Source organism: Pogona vitticeps, chromosome 5 (assembly GCF_051106095.1).
Source record: "Pogona vitticeps strain Pit_001003342236 chromosome 5, PviZW2.1, whole genome shotgun sequence".
NCBI lineage: Eukaryota > Metazoa > Chordata > Lepidosauria > Squamata > Agamidae > Pogona > Pogona vitticeps.
The window spans coordinates 76,718,084-76,730,866 of NC_135787.1; the positions used below are offsets into that span (position 1 = coordinate 76,718,084).

The following is a 12,783-nucleotide window of genomic DNA, read 5'->3' on the forward strand; positions in this document are numbered from 1 at the left end:
CTTTACAATAACCTTTGCATTTGTCTGCAGCAACTGGTGGTAGCCATGGAAGGAAGCCAGGATGAAGTTTGAAATCCAGCCACTGTATAGTGCTGTCCTCTTAGAAGCCATCTTCAAAATGTGGTTTCAGATACAGCCATACATAAAACCATCTGCCTGACACCAAGATGTTAGCAGATTTGTTTTCTGGCAAGTACTGTAGGAACTTTCCAAAGCTGGGAAAGTTTCACTTTCGGTTTCTGTTTCCAGAAATGCAATGAGCAGATCAGCAGCAAGAAAGGAGGCAGTGTTTAAATGCTTGCAGATCATTTCTGCAATGTAGAGAAACGGACAATACTGATTTTCAACATTTATTTATTTATTTATTTATTTATTTATTTATTTGTTTGTTTGTTTGTTTGTTTGTTTGTTTGTTTGTTTGTTTGTTTGTTTGTTTGTTTGTTTTATACATGGGAGAAGTCAGGAAAGAGGGTGAGAGAGCTGGTACTCTGTCAACTCCAGCAGGAACAAGCAACCACATTTGAAAAATTTACTTTGCATGGTGCAGAGTAGAAAGTGCTGGTTGATTGTGAAATCCAACAGCAGCAAAACTCATTTGCAGCTCTGTGCTGGGTTTAGCAGAAGACAAAATGTCCATTCTGTACATAAGCAAAACCCCAAAACATGGTTGCTGGGAGTGGAGCTGAGAAACAAGTGGAGCTGGAAAAGGGCATCATTAAGTTTTACTTGTATTCTGCTATTTCTCTATTCCAGTTGCCACAGGAACAGATCATGCTCTTGCAGCAGCAGGTCAAAAATCCACTGCTTGAATATATTTTAACCACCATTTCCCAGACTTCAGACCAATTTCCATGATTTTCCATGACCAATTTCCACTTTCCTGACTTTCCAGAAAGAGGGAACCGTGTAATTAAAGCTTCTTTCTGACAGAAATGGGGACATAGTTTGTGGGCCCAGTTTGAGCATGCTTCCTATTTCCTAGATTGTGCTTTATTGCTCTAATTAAATACATTCCCATGGCCAACCTTTGAACTGCCTCCTGCAGTTGTGACTGTAAAGGTAACTTGATTACAGCCATTAGTTGGTGGTAACTGCTTATCTCAAGGCTCTTGACATTACGTGACAATTTCTACAGATTAAACTATTGTTAGAAACACAATAGCGAACCAGCCATGGGGCTTTTCCCCCCTGACTGTTGGCAAACTTCTTTTCTTTAAGAAATGCTATATGTATGCTTTTGTTTTGGGTATATAAAGTTAAGCTGCTTGTGATTTATCTACAGAATATCAAAGTGAGCAAAGACAATAATAATATTCTTTCTTCATATCCAATGACAAATAAGTTGGTTTTTTATGGCCCTATATGTATGTCTTCTAGCTCTATCTTACTAAAGTACTGTATAAATAGAAGTTCCAATCAATTTAAGGGGAACATATCCATTGAAGTAAATATATATGAGATTCCACTGCAAGCTACACAGTATAATCTTGGATAAAGTTATAAGTGATTGGAAATTTCCATGTTATCTCCTCCATAGACATTAATGATGGGGCTTTTTTTGGGGTGGGGAAACTCATCAAATATATTAAGAATTTACTAATGTGATCTGTAGGTTCCATGTGACTTGTACAAGGGTAGAATCATAAAATCATGCAGTTGGAAGGGGGCTTAAAAGGTCATCCGGTCCAACCTTCTGATCAAATGTTGGAATCCCAATCAAAGTATTTTGACAGATGGTTGTCTAATTGTCTCTTGAGTGCCTCCAGCGTTCCAACATTCACTACCTCCCAACTAATTGGTTTAACTGTCCTACAATGTGTTCTTGTTTTTGGTTTTTTTTGCGGGGGGAGGGAAGATGAAATGTAGTACGTTCTTCATCTTTAGGAATATAGCTCCAATTGCATTGGATATTAAGGTCTGCTGGAAGATGGTTTCTTCCAATTCTAATGGCTTATGTACTAACGTTTCTAAATTTGGCAAGAAATAATTCTTTTTAAAACAAAAAACAGGCAGCAAACTCAAACTGGCCTGTCCTTGGAAAGTAAATCTGGATTTTGGCACATCTTGCATTTGTTGCTGCGGATTTTATCATTATCTGGAGTGAAAGCCTAAGAAATTTTGTTGCCTGGTGTTAAACAGGAAATGACTCTTCGACTCCATGTTAAAATGAACTGTATCCTATCTTAGCAATGATGTTAAGATGCACTGTATCCTATCTTAGCAATGATGTATGTACTATGGAAAATCCCATATGCACCTCAAATGAGGGGGAAAAAGGGGGAAAGATGATAATAGAAATTATTGGCAACACACTGCCCTTAAAATACACTTCTCATCTGCTGTCTGAAGCAGCCACCTCATTCTGCCAAATAGCCAGGCTGGCTCTGATGTACATCAGCAAAAACTGTCCAATTCCCAATTGTTTGACAATGACATGAAGAAGTGGGCCGCATTCCACAAGGGTTTATGCCAAATAAAACTTGTCAGTCTTTGTTGTTTTGCTGCTTTTAAAATGCTTGGGGTGTCCAGGACTAGTTGTGGGTGGGGAGGTAACCCCAGGGTCCATTCTGTTCTAGATTTCGAAACAACTTCCTGGATTATACATTATTTAATTCTAAATGCTCCTCTTTTGCATTTACCTTCCCTTGGTGGATCTCTGGGATTCTAGTTAAAGTTGCTTTGCGGATGGAGGGAAGTTCACAGAGAGATAGGGAGACAAGTGGGAATGGTCCTCTTGGCATCTCTTTTGAGTTTTGTTTACATGACAGGAAAAGTTACATGTTTCGACTACAACTTCCCTGCTAGCAGTCCAACCACTGGCCATGCTGGCAGGGATAGTTGAGAGTTTAGTTTTTAAAAGGAGTGAATGTCTGTAGTAAAGCCTGAATTCTGTCCACTTTTAGCATACAGGATTAAAGACGAATAAAATTAGCCCTTAATGCCTGCACAGAAAGAGGCACCACAACAGTCGAAAAGCCGGCCCCTTCATCTTCTTTTCTAGCAAGAGTGCCTAGTTAGAATTGTAGTATTTTTTTTTTTTTTAAAAAAACAAACTCAAGAGAAAAACAAAAGCCTTTGTCAGGGGACGCTCAACCTGCTGAATAGCAACCTGGCGGGCTGCTTTTAAGGGCACAGGAGCCGAGCGAACAACAAAATGAGGAGTCCTACCTGGGAAGAGACGAACACCTTGCCCTTGTCTAACTTGCAAAAGTCCCTCCCGCGCTTTCCCTGAGGGGACTTTCTCGGCCGTACCCTTTGCCCCCCCCCCCCAAGAGGCGTCCTGAGACGGCCTTCCCACCCTCCGCTCCATTTACGCGGCCGAGCGAGCGAGCGAGCACGCCCCATGGAGGAGCAGCCACCGCCTCTCCCAACCCACGCTCGGGCAGGAAGGCAGGGAGACGGCGCAGCCATCTCTCCGGCTCCGGCCGGGCTGTTCCAGGTGCCCCTTCCGCCCTTCTTCGGCGCAGCCTTGTTTGTCTGTCAGTCGCTCAAGCCCTTCCTGGAGCGAGTGTGAGTCGGACGGGAGTAAACGAGAGCGAAGGTGTGAAAGCGGGAACGAGGGAGGAACAAAACCAACTAAATAAAAGGGCGAGAACGAAGTTATCAGTTACTTCCTGCCTGTGAGACCGGCGGTTTTTTTTTTTTTTTTTTTTAAGTCTGGAGGTAAGTTTACAAAAGGGAGCGGGGAGGTTCACTTTCCGCAGAATCTCTCAAAAGTTCTTCTCAGCGCTGTCCCCTTGTTGACTCTTGGTGCCTGTTTGGGGATTTTCAGGAACTCAGACGCTCATCCCCTCCCTTCCACCCGGAAAGGTTCAGGCAATTTCACGAGGAAGAGGATCACGTTGTAGAGTAGAGCTTGCCCTCGCCCTCTCCTCTATAAAGTCTTTAACTTGTTTTTTTTAAAAAGGGTGTCTTCTGAGAAGTAACTCGGAGAGTAACGGCTAATGAGAACCAGGCAGTTAATTCACAGCCGGTTGCAGCGATTGGACAAGCCATAGAGCAAAACTGAACACCCGTGCATCTTAAGCTTTTTCATCAGATCTGGACGGCTTTCTTCCTAAGTATTCTACCAAAACAAAGTGTGGTATTAACGCTTAAAAGGTGGCCCACGATTCAGAGTGTTCTGCGTGTGCCTTTTGTGGGCAGTTATTTCCACCACCCTGTAAAAGGAGGTTTTGGGTTTTTTGCCTGAGCAGAATCTGAGATAGTAACGCCATCCTTGGGGGTGTCACTTGGAGAATTTGTTGCTGAGCCAAGGGATCAGAGGTGGTACAAGGACCAAATTGCCCACTTGGCTCAGCAACAATATACATTTAAGTGGCCAATATATATATTTGCATAAATAAGTTTTAAGGCAATCAGAAGGTCTCTGGTCAGATAATTCTATGGTTGTTAAGAGTTCTGTATTGCAAGTTATCGAATAGAGTTAGAGGAGCAGAAGGGCTCTCTGGGTTAGTAATCTCTGCTGTAGGTATTCGTTATTTAGCTGAGTTGGGAAAACAGAGAAGTGCAGGTTTGGGCCTGTCTGCTCAACCTTTCTGGCTGGTTGTTGTAACCATGACTAGATATGAAAGCTGAGAACAGGTCTTCTCTTACTGGTTAATGAAGGGTTATTGGCAGGATTTAATTTATCCATCCATGGTTTCCCTAAGGTGTAGTCTTGAATCTGCTTACATTGCAAGAACTCAGCCTTGAAACATGAAAGAATATATGGAGATGGATCCAGTCATTATGCTAGCAACCTTGCTTGTTGGGACTTACTGGGAGTTGTAGTTAAAAGCACACACAACCTTTTTCTATTTGCTGAATAACTAAGGCGTCCCCAAGCAGGTACACAGTGTATTTTGTCTGAGTCCTGGCAGAAAGGTGTTAAGCTGTGTTTTCAGGAAGTAGTGGTGGCTCTGTGTGATCTTGACACTGATACAGTTGCAGTGAACAGGTCCATACATGTGGAATTTTGGTCCTGGAGAGTTCAGGGTGTGAATTGGTGTAGACAGTGGACCTGTGGCAGCAGTTCAGCTGTTGTTTCATAGCCTTTACTTCATTTGTGGGAGGAGTTGTTGCTTAATCATAATGAGCAATTTCATTCACTGGCTATTTGTTCCTCTTTCTAGGATAGTTTCAGTGGTTTTTCCTTCCAACAGATAACCCAGTTTAAAGGCCACAGAATGTCACTCACCCGAGATGTTTCTTGAAAGTGAGAGGGAATCCTAAAATATGTGAGGGGTAGAAATGGTTGGATTCTCAGCATGTTGTTAGTTGATGGAATACCATCCATCTTGCAGCTGTCTTGCTAAATTATTTTTGAGTCTTTTTCAATTATTTGCCATGGGAACATGCCTTTCTTTGCCAAACTCCTTTTAACTTTGCATACCCAGTTTTGTGTAGTAGATAGTGATAGATTACACAACTCAGGAGACCTGGGTTTGAATCTCCACTTGGCCATGGGAACTCATGGAGGTGCTGGTGGTAGAACTGGTAAAATCACTCCTTAATTGTCTCACTTACCATTAAAGCAATATTGTATAATTCAATTACGACCTGATGGCACATAACAGGTGAGTTTTAGCTGAAGCAGGATGGGATTAAGATCTGGTCTCCATAGAACATTGGACAACCCATCATTTACTTTTCCTTTGTAGTAAGTGTTGTTTATCATATGTGGGACAGAGCAGCTGGCTCTGTTTTCATTTGCTATATATGGTTGTACTTACCGTTTCCTAGAAGTTTATATCTATCAGTCCTCAGCCCATGTGTCCCCCCAAATAATGCACAAGATAAAAACACTATTTAGAAAGTGAGAAAATGCAATTTAAAAAATGGAATTTTAAAAGTCAGTGTTCTTTAAAAACAGATTAAGAACACTCTAAAACATAGCTTTAAAGTCAGTCTGAAACACAAAAACAATGTAAACATATAAAATGACACAGTCTTCCATGCTGTGTTGAATTTAAGGGTTAAGCAGGGTAGTCAGTAACCTTGTGGTCCTCTCCCAGGATGCATATACAAGTTAGGTATTTTGTATGTGCAAAGGAATCCCCACTGCTATATCTGATTGACTGCAGATGGCAGGGGCTCCTCTTGAATTTAGGTGGCAGGGTGAGAATCTCTAGAGAGGGGCTCCATAGGGAGGTTGTGTTGTGTACAGACCGGAAGAGGACCATCTTCATTGATCAGGAGTAGTGCTAGTGTAGCCTTAGGGATTTTAGTCTCTGTGCAGCCCTTGGAATCATTCTCTGTATTGGAATAATTTCACAGCAGGAGACAGTAAAACATGAACTAAAATCTTAGTGGTTCCTGTTGTTGCTGATTTTATAAAGATCTGTTTTCTGATGGCCATGTTTTCCTCATATGTCAGAGTTCCTTTAGCAGTTGAGTTTTAGCACTTTAGAGCAAGCCTCAGCTTGCCGGTGTGAATAGATTTGGAAAGACGTGTTGTGGCTACTTCAGGTTTTCTGACTGTTGTTAAATCCAGCTTTCATCTGTGTTGGGGAAAAAATTCATTGTATAGCACTTTTACACTTCCTTTATTTTAATATGGCAGTTAGTGGCTGTTGTTGTGAGGTGATCTGTATGTTACAACATTAGTGAAATATCTGTGATTATGATGGGTGGAGTCCCTGTGCTGTGGAAGTTCATATATTGCAACATGCCCATCTCAGGAAACCTTGAGGCAGTGGTCTTGTGATCCCCCAGATCTAGTTGAACTGCAGCCCCCAAAAGCTCTGTTTGGAAGGCTGCATGTTACAAATTGTTTTGTCCACCTAATTTTCCTTTGAAACATTACATAATATATGACTGATCAGAAAATTGTCAACTGGTACTATGCATCTGGGCAACTTTGACTTCTATTTGACTTGATTATCAACAATATTCTTTTATGACTCTCTAAAATCTACTATAGAAAGTAATGGATAAAACGGCAGATACCGGTCTGTCAGGTTTGGAAATTGACATGTGAAATTAGCTTAGTACTCAGCTGCCTTGGGAGGGGCTGAAATGAAAAGGTGTAGGGAGGGGTTGAGATGAAATGGTTCCTGCTCAAATAGCTGATTATCCGAGCTGACACGTCCAATTAGCTTTAGGCAAATACAGTCTGTTAGCAATGTCCTAAACATTGTCCAGTGAATAAAAGACTATTCAGTTACATGTGTGTGCTTGTGTGAAATTGAATTTTGTCAGTTAGGCTGATAATGTCATTCTATGATTGCAGCACTGCTAGACATTTTAAAGGGGTGCATGAAAGAGATGGGTGAAAGAACAGTTTTATTAAGTTGCCTTAGAAATCTCCCCCCTCTGGAGACCTTTGCTCCTGATCTGTTTTGCAGCGAGTATACTTTTTGACCCAAGAAATGCAAGGCAGTGTACATGGCAGTCTCATCTCCATCTTACCCTTGGAACACTTCCGCAAGGTAGGCTAAGCTTGACAAATATTGCCCAAGAAGTGCCATGGCTCAGTGAAGATAGATTTGGATTCAGGTTTCTTCAATCCTAGTCCAACATACTGCTATATACTACTCTAGTTTAGAAGACAGCTAGGTGAAACCAAGGAAGTAGTCACTATGTCTGAGTAGAATTCTGGTTTGGACAAAATGGACTATACAGTGAGGTCTTGACTTGAGAACTTAATCCATATTGGAAGGCGGTTCTCAAGTCAAAAAGTCTGTAAGTCAAGTCTCCATTGACCTACAGTGCACTGAAAACCGATTAATCCCGTAGCAGGCCATTTTTGTTCCATTTTGGTTTTTTTCTGGTCTGTAAGTCAATTCTCAGGCTGCAAGTCAAACCTAAATTTTGCGGCCAGAGAAGTCTGTAACTCAAAAAGTCTGTAAGTCAAGCCGTCTGTAAGTCAAGGGTCCACTGTAGTAGTTAATTAGAAACCTTCCAATTTAATTGTGACTTCATATATGAACAAGGAGCTTGCTCATATCTTGGTTTATTAAGTCAAGGTTTGATTGTAGCCACTAAATTTGAAGTGTGGATAAGAACAGCAGAATAAAAGTAAACAGAAAAGCTAAGCCTTGTAGCACCTCTGAGAGATCTATTGCAACGATAGCTTTCCTGAATTACAATTGAAATCTTCATTTTATTTATTTATTTATTTATTTATTTATTTATTTATTTATTTATTTATTTATTTATTTATTTATTTATTTATTCATCCATCCATCCATCCATCCATCCATCCATCCATCCATCCATCCATCCATCCATACATACATACATACATACATACCCCGCCCATCTGGCCTATAAGGCCCTCTAGGCAACTTCCAATATACTATATTATAGTATATTGGAAATCTTCAGATACACAGAATACACTATATAGATTGTAGGTTTATATACCAGTGTACATGATTGTGAAAACCAAGTGAAATGGGATACAAAAGATGACTATAGCAATAATGATGTTTCCAGGTATTGATTATATAACCACCTTTAACACTCTCCACAGATAATTAGGACAATAACAAGTGTGTGTAATCATCCAAACAGACATCTTAGAAAAAGTGATCATTTTGATTCTAGCAAGCTGGCATTTAGATTATTTGCTAGAAAGATTAATGGGATATTTAGGATGAAACCTGAAAAATCACTGTTGTGAGGAGACTAGTTCTACATCACCGCAAGTGTCTTAGGAACTCTGACTATTCAATTAATGAGACAGGGGCCTATATAAATATAGAGACTTCCTTGTTGTGGTCTTTATTTTAAATATGTGTCAGGTGATTAAGTTAGTCAGGGGAGGCAGTGGAGGGGTGAGTTAACTCATTCCCACACACATTTCTAATCTCATGAAAGGAGTACAGGCCAGCGGCATCCTAGTTTGACCTCTGCTCATACATTTTTGTTGGCTCTGGCAGCCTTCCAATTTATGGAGCTCTCAAGACTGGCTCAAGGCATTTTGCTCTCTGAGGAATTATAGAATAATGGAGATGGAAGGTGCTTATACACCCATTCAGCCCAACCCTGTGCTAAGTGCAGGAACCCAAATCAAAGTATATATGACAGATGGTTGTCTAATTTTCTCTTGAATGCCTTCAGCATTGGAACACTCACCACTTTCCAAGGTACAGTGGTGCCTCGCTAGACGATGATAATCTGTTTCACTGAAATCGCTGTTTAGCAAAATCATTGTCTAGCGAAAAGCATTTCCCTATTGGAATGCATTGAAACCTGTTTAATGCGTTCCAATGTTGAACAGTCGTCATTGTCTAGCGAAGATCGGCCATAGGAAAGCCGCTTTGCGAACCGCCGATCAGCTGTTTAAATAGCTGTCTTGCGAAGCTTAGGTCCCAAAAACACCCATTTTGCGAGCGCAGAGGGAGCTGTCAAAATAATTGTCTAGCGAAAATTGGTTTGCAAAGCAGGGACCAAACATTGTCCAGTGAAATTCCCCCATAGGAATTGCATTTCGTTTCTTTTTCTTAGATCTTATTCCTTATTTCCTTGGACTTATTCCTGTTCAATGTCATTCTTTGTTTTCAGCCCAATGCTCTAGCCTATCAAGATCTTTTTGTATTTTGTTTCTGTCTTCCAGGGTAGCTATTCCACCCAATTGTGTGCCATTCAAACATTTGATAAGCATTTCCTGCACCACCTCATCCAAGTCATTAAAAATGTTGAAGAGCTTTGGGACCAACACTGAGCCTTGTGTTACTCCACTTATTACTTCCTCCTAGTTTGAGAAGGAGCTGTTGATAAGCACTCTCTGAGTATGATTTGTAACAAACTGTGTATCCACCTTACAGTTGTTCTATCCAGCTCTTACCTAGTTAGTTTACTAATCAGTATTCTGATTACTCAAATTAAAAGCACAGAATATAATACTGTATCAGCTTTTCTAATATGCTTACTATGCTTATTTTGTTATGTCAGTATCCATAAGTGTAATCAAAAATTTACAAAATATTACACATTTTGGATTTAAACTGAATTTGATATAATCTTTGACTCTTCATTTCTATCTAGTAGTAAAGAAGGACAAGGAAAACGAAAACAAAACAGAACAGCAACAGCAAGGAAAAGGTTAAAAATATACTAAATATTCACCCCAACCATTGTAACTTATGAAATTAGATTTTTAGTTCTCCATGTATTATGTTGTATTGGGCATCTTAATTACTGTATTTCCAAGGTGTAGACAATAGGCTTGCCTTTTTTTGCTGATATTCTTTGATGGTCTTTCATTTAGTTTGTTAACATCTTTTCCTGGATTGGGTGGTCATTAGTAACCTTCCACTACCACATTCTTTGGATTGTTTTACCGCAATTATATTATTAATCCAGATGCTCACAGTGGGACAATGAAGCTCATTCTTCTGTATTCCCATGCAGGAATATGTGTTTGTGACATATTGTAGATTGCTTCTGTACCTCACTTCCTATTCATTCTGTTCTTTTTGAACACTTTATATCATTCAAGGATATTTCCATCAAAATGCTTGTTTTAAAGCCAGTTAAGTTATTTGGGTAGATAAGGCAGAAAATTTCAGCCAGAGTCCAGTATGAGAATTCTCTGTATAAGCCTAATCACATGTAAGCCAAATCCATGTGTGAGATTCAGTCTTTATAAAGGATAGGTAGAAAGATGTGCTAGGTGAGCTGATATCGGATGTGGAACTGCTATCAAGTGTTTATAAGCGTGGTTGGTGCATTGGACATAACAGAGTGGTCGAAATGACTAGATAGGCGGGGTATAAATAAATAAATAAATAAATAAATAAATAAATAAATAAACTATACATTGATGGAAAAGTTGGTGCATTGGACATAACAACTATAGTTGCATTGGACATAACAACTATACATTTAATTTTGATGACCAAACCTGAGGCTGCATCTTATGCATATTGAAGACTACAGTGTTTGCCTTGGCTAGTACTGCTCCCATTAGATAGCTGCTTTATACTATGATTCCTGATTTCTGCTTCTGTGTGTTCCTTCTTGCCAGTGCTATCTGTATGTGGAGGCAAGCCACTTATTCTCAGTCTCCTTCCACCCCACCTCTGGTCCCCAGTCTGGGAAATACTGTACCTGGCTTTATTGGTTTGTTGTGTTCTGAGCATGACATTTGTACAATGCATACCGGCACTGTACAGATCTTTAATAAATGCTCTCTGCAACAGTTTGAACTCATTTTTAGTTGCCTCTCAGCCTTCTTCCTACTACCTTTCCCTAGATGGAAGGGAAAAGAAAAAGCCTTCCAGAACTTTTCCATCAACTCCTCCCTCCCTTTTTCCTCTGAAGGTTGGAGAACAAAAGAGCAGTTATTTTGTTGATCAAGGCAATTGCTTGCAGAGAAGAGGAGATAGCAGGCGGGGAAAAAAAATAAACAAAAAAGCAACAGTCTTGTGGAACGCTAAAGGCAAACACATTTATTACAGCCTAAACTTTACAAATGCAGGAGCAGGGATGCCTTCAATTGACCATTAAGAATATTTTGAAAGAAAGAAAGAAAGAGAGAGAGAAAGAAAGAAAGAGAAAGAAAGAGAAAGAAAGAAAGAAAGAAAGAAAGAAAGAAAGAAAGAAAGAAAGAAAGAAAGAAAGAAAGAAAGAAAGAAAGAAAGAAAGAAAGAAAGAAAGAAAGAAAGAAAGAGAACGAACGAATGAACGAACGAACATAGCAAGCTTTCAGTGATAAATCATCTTCTTCAGGTTTGAGCATCAAGTTCTAGTGGGCAGTTCCAAGTCTATGTGCTGTTTTTAATGTCACAAATTCACATGGCTGAGGGTGTAGAGAGGCCAGTTAAGCTTCTTAGATGGAAGCAGCAGCATGCATGCATATGGGTTTCAAGCTCTTCTTCAGCTAGCAATTTGGAATTTATGACCCATCTTTTAAAACAGAGAGTAGTCACAGGCAATGGGGGGGGGGCTCCTTCTCCCTTTCTGCCTTTGTGAAGCTCAAAGACTTTATCTTTAGCAGGGGTGGGGGTGGGGGTGGGGGTGGGGGTGGGAAGGAAGGCTGCCCAGTTAACATGGCCTGTCTGCGTCTAACAGAGTTGGGGTTAGGAATTCAGTTAAACCGCAACGAACAGTCAATTTAACCTTAATTAAAGTCAAATAAATAGTTTTACCTGGTGGATGCTCTCTTTAGCATGCAATACTGCTTGTTTGATGCCAAGAGTCTGTGAGAACTCACGCTGGTCTTCAGTTGCTGATCTCCCATTCGGTGCTATCTTACAATGATACCCATGCAGCCTTATCCCAACTCTGTTAGAGGCAGGCCTAGAGGTTGACACAAGTGGAGCCCTTTGTATAATTACTATGAAATAGGAATAGGGGAGGGGACAGGACCATTTTACGTTTTGTAGGTAAGAGTCTTAGGGAGAAATAATACCCTCTCTTCTTTAAGATCTTTGTCTTGGTTCTTTGGTTCTTTGGGGTCAGAGCGGTCAACAAAGTCCAGTGGAAAGGGAAAGACACTCTGTATATGCTCAGAGGCATTATAGGAGATTCCTAATTGGTAGGGAAAATGGTCAAGCACCAGTCCTGGCCACCATTTGTTTATCTTTGCTAAATTTCACTGAATAGCATGAATCACTTATAATGATATTATTTATTTATTTATTTATTTATTTATTTATTTATTTATTTATTTATTTATTTATTTATTTATTTATTTATTTATTTATTTATTTATTTACAATATTTTTCAGCCGCACCATTGCCAGTGGCTTCTGGGCGGCGTACAAAATCAAAACCTAAAAACATTAAAAACATTTTAAGAAACAGTATAAAATACCATATATTAAAATATTTCTTAAAACAATTAAAACA

General features: G+C 39.8%; 2 protein-coding genes and 1 long non-coding RNA gene across 7 annotated transcripts in view; 1 reads left to right on the forward strand and 2 right to left on the reverse strand.

Annotated features, from left to right (window-relative positions):
* Nucleotides 1–3,317, reverse strand: part of DTHD1 (death domain containing 1) — a 49,600-nt gene extending 46,283 nt beyond the window's left edge. For all 3 annotated transcript variants that reach the window (XM_073001123.2, XM_073001124.2, XM_020786172.3), the window contains exon 1: nucleotides 3,169–3,317. In XM_073001123.2, coding sequence (XP_072857224.2) covers nucleotides 3,169–3,310 — 142 coding nt within the window. In that variant the 5' untranslated portion in view covers nucleotides 3,311–3,317. The remainder of the gene's footprint in view (nucleotides 1–3,168) is intronic.
* Nucleotides 1–12,461, reverse strand: part of LOC140707498 (uncharacterized) — a 93,046-nt gene extending 80,585 nt beyond the window's left edge. Inside the window, exon 1 of the long non-coding RNA XR_012087600.2 lies at nucleotides 11,627–12,461. This is a non-coding gene — a long non-coding RNA (uncharacterized LOC140707498). The remainder of the gene's footprint in view (nucleotides 1–11,626) is intronic.
* ARAP2 (ArfGAP with RhoGAP domain, ankyrin repeat and PH domain 2) overlaps nucleotides 8,090–12,783 on the forward strand; it is a 189,704-nt gene continuing 185,010 nt past the window's right edge. For all 3 annotated transcript variants that reach the window (XR_013545518.1, XM_073001120.2, XM_073001122.2), the window contains exon 1: nucleotides 8,090–11,661. The gene's annotated coding sequence lies outside the window, so the exon portion shown is untranslated. The remainder of the gene's footprint in view (nucleotides 11,662–12,783) is intronic.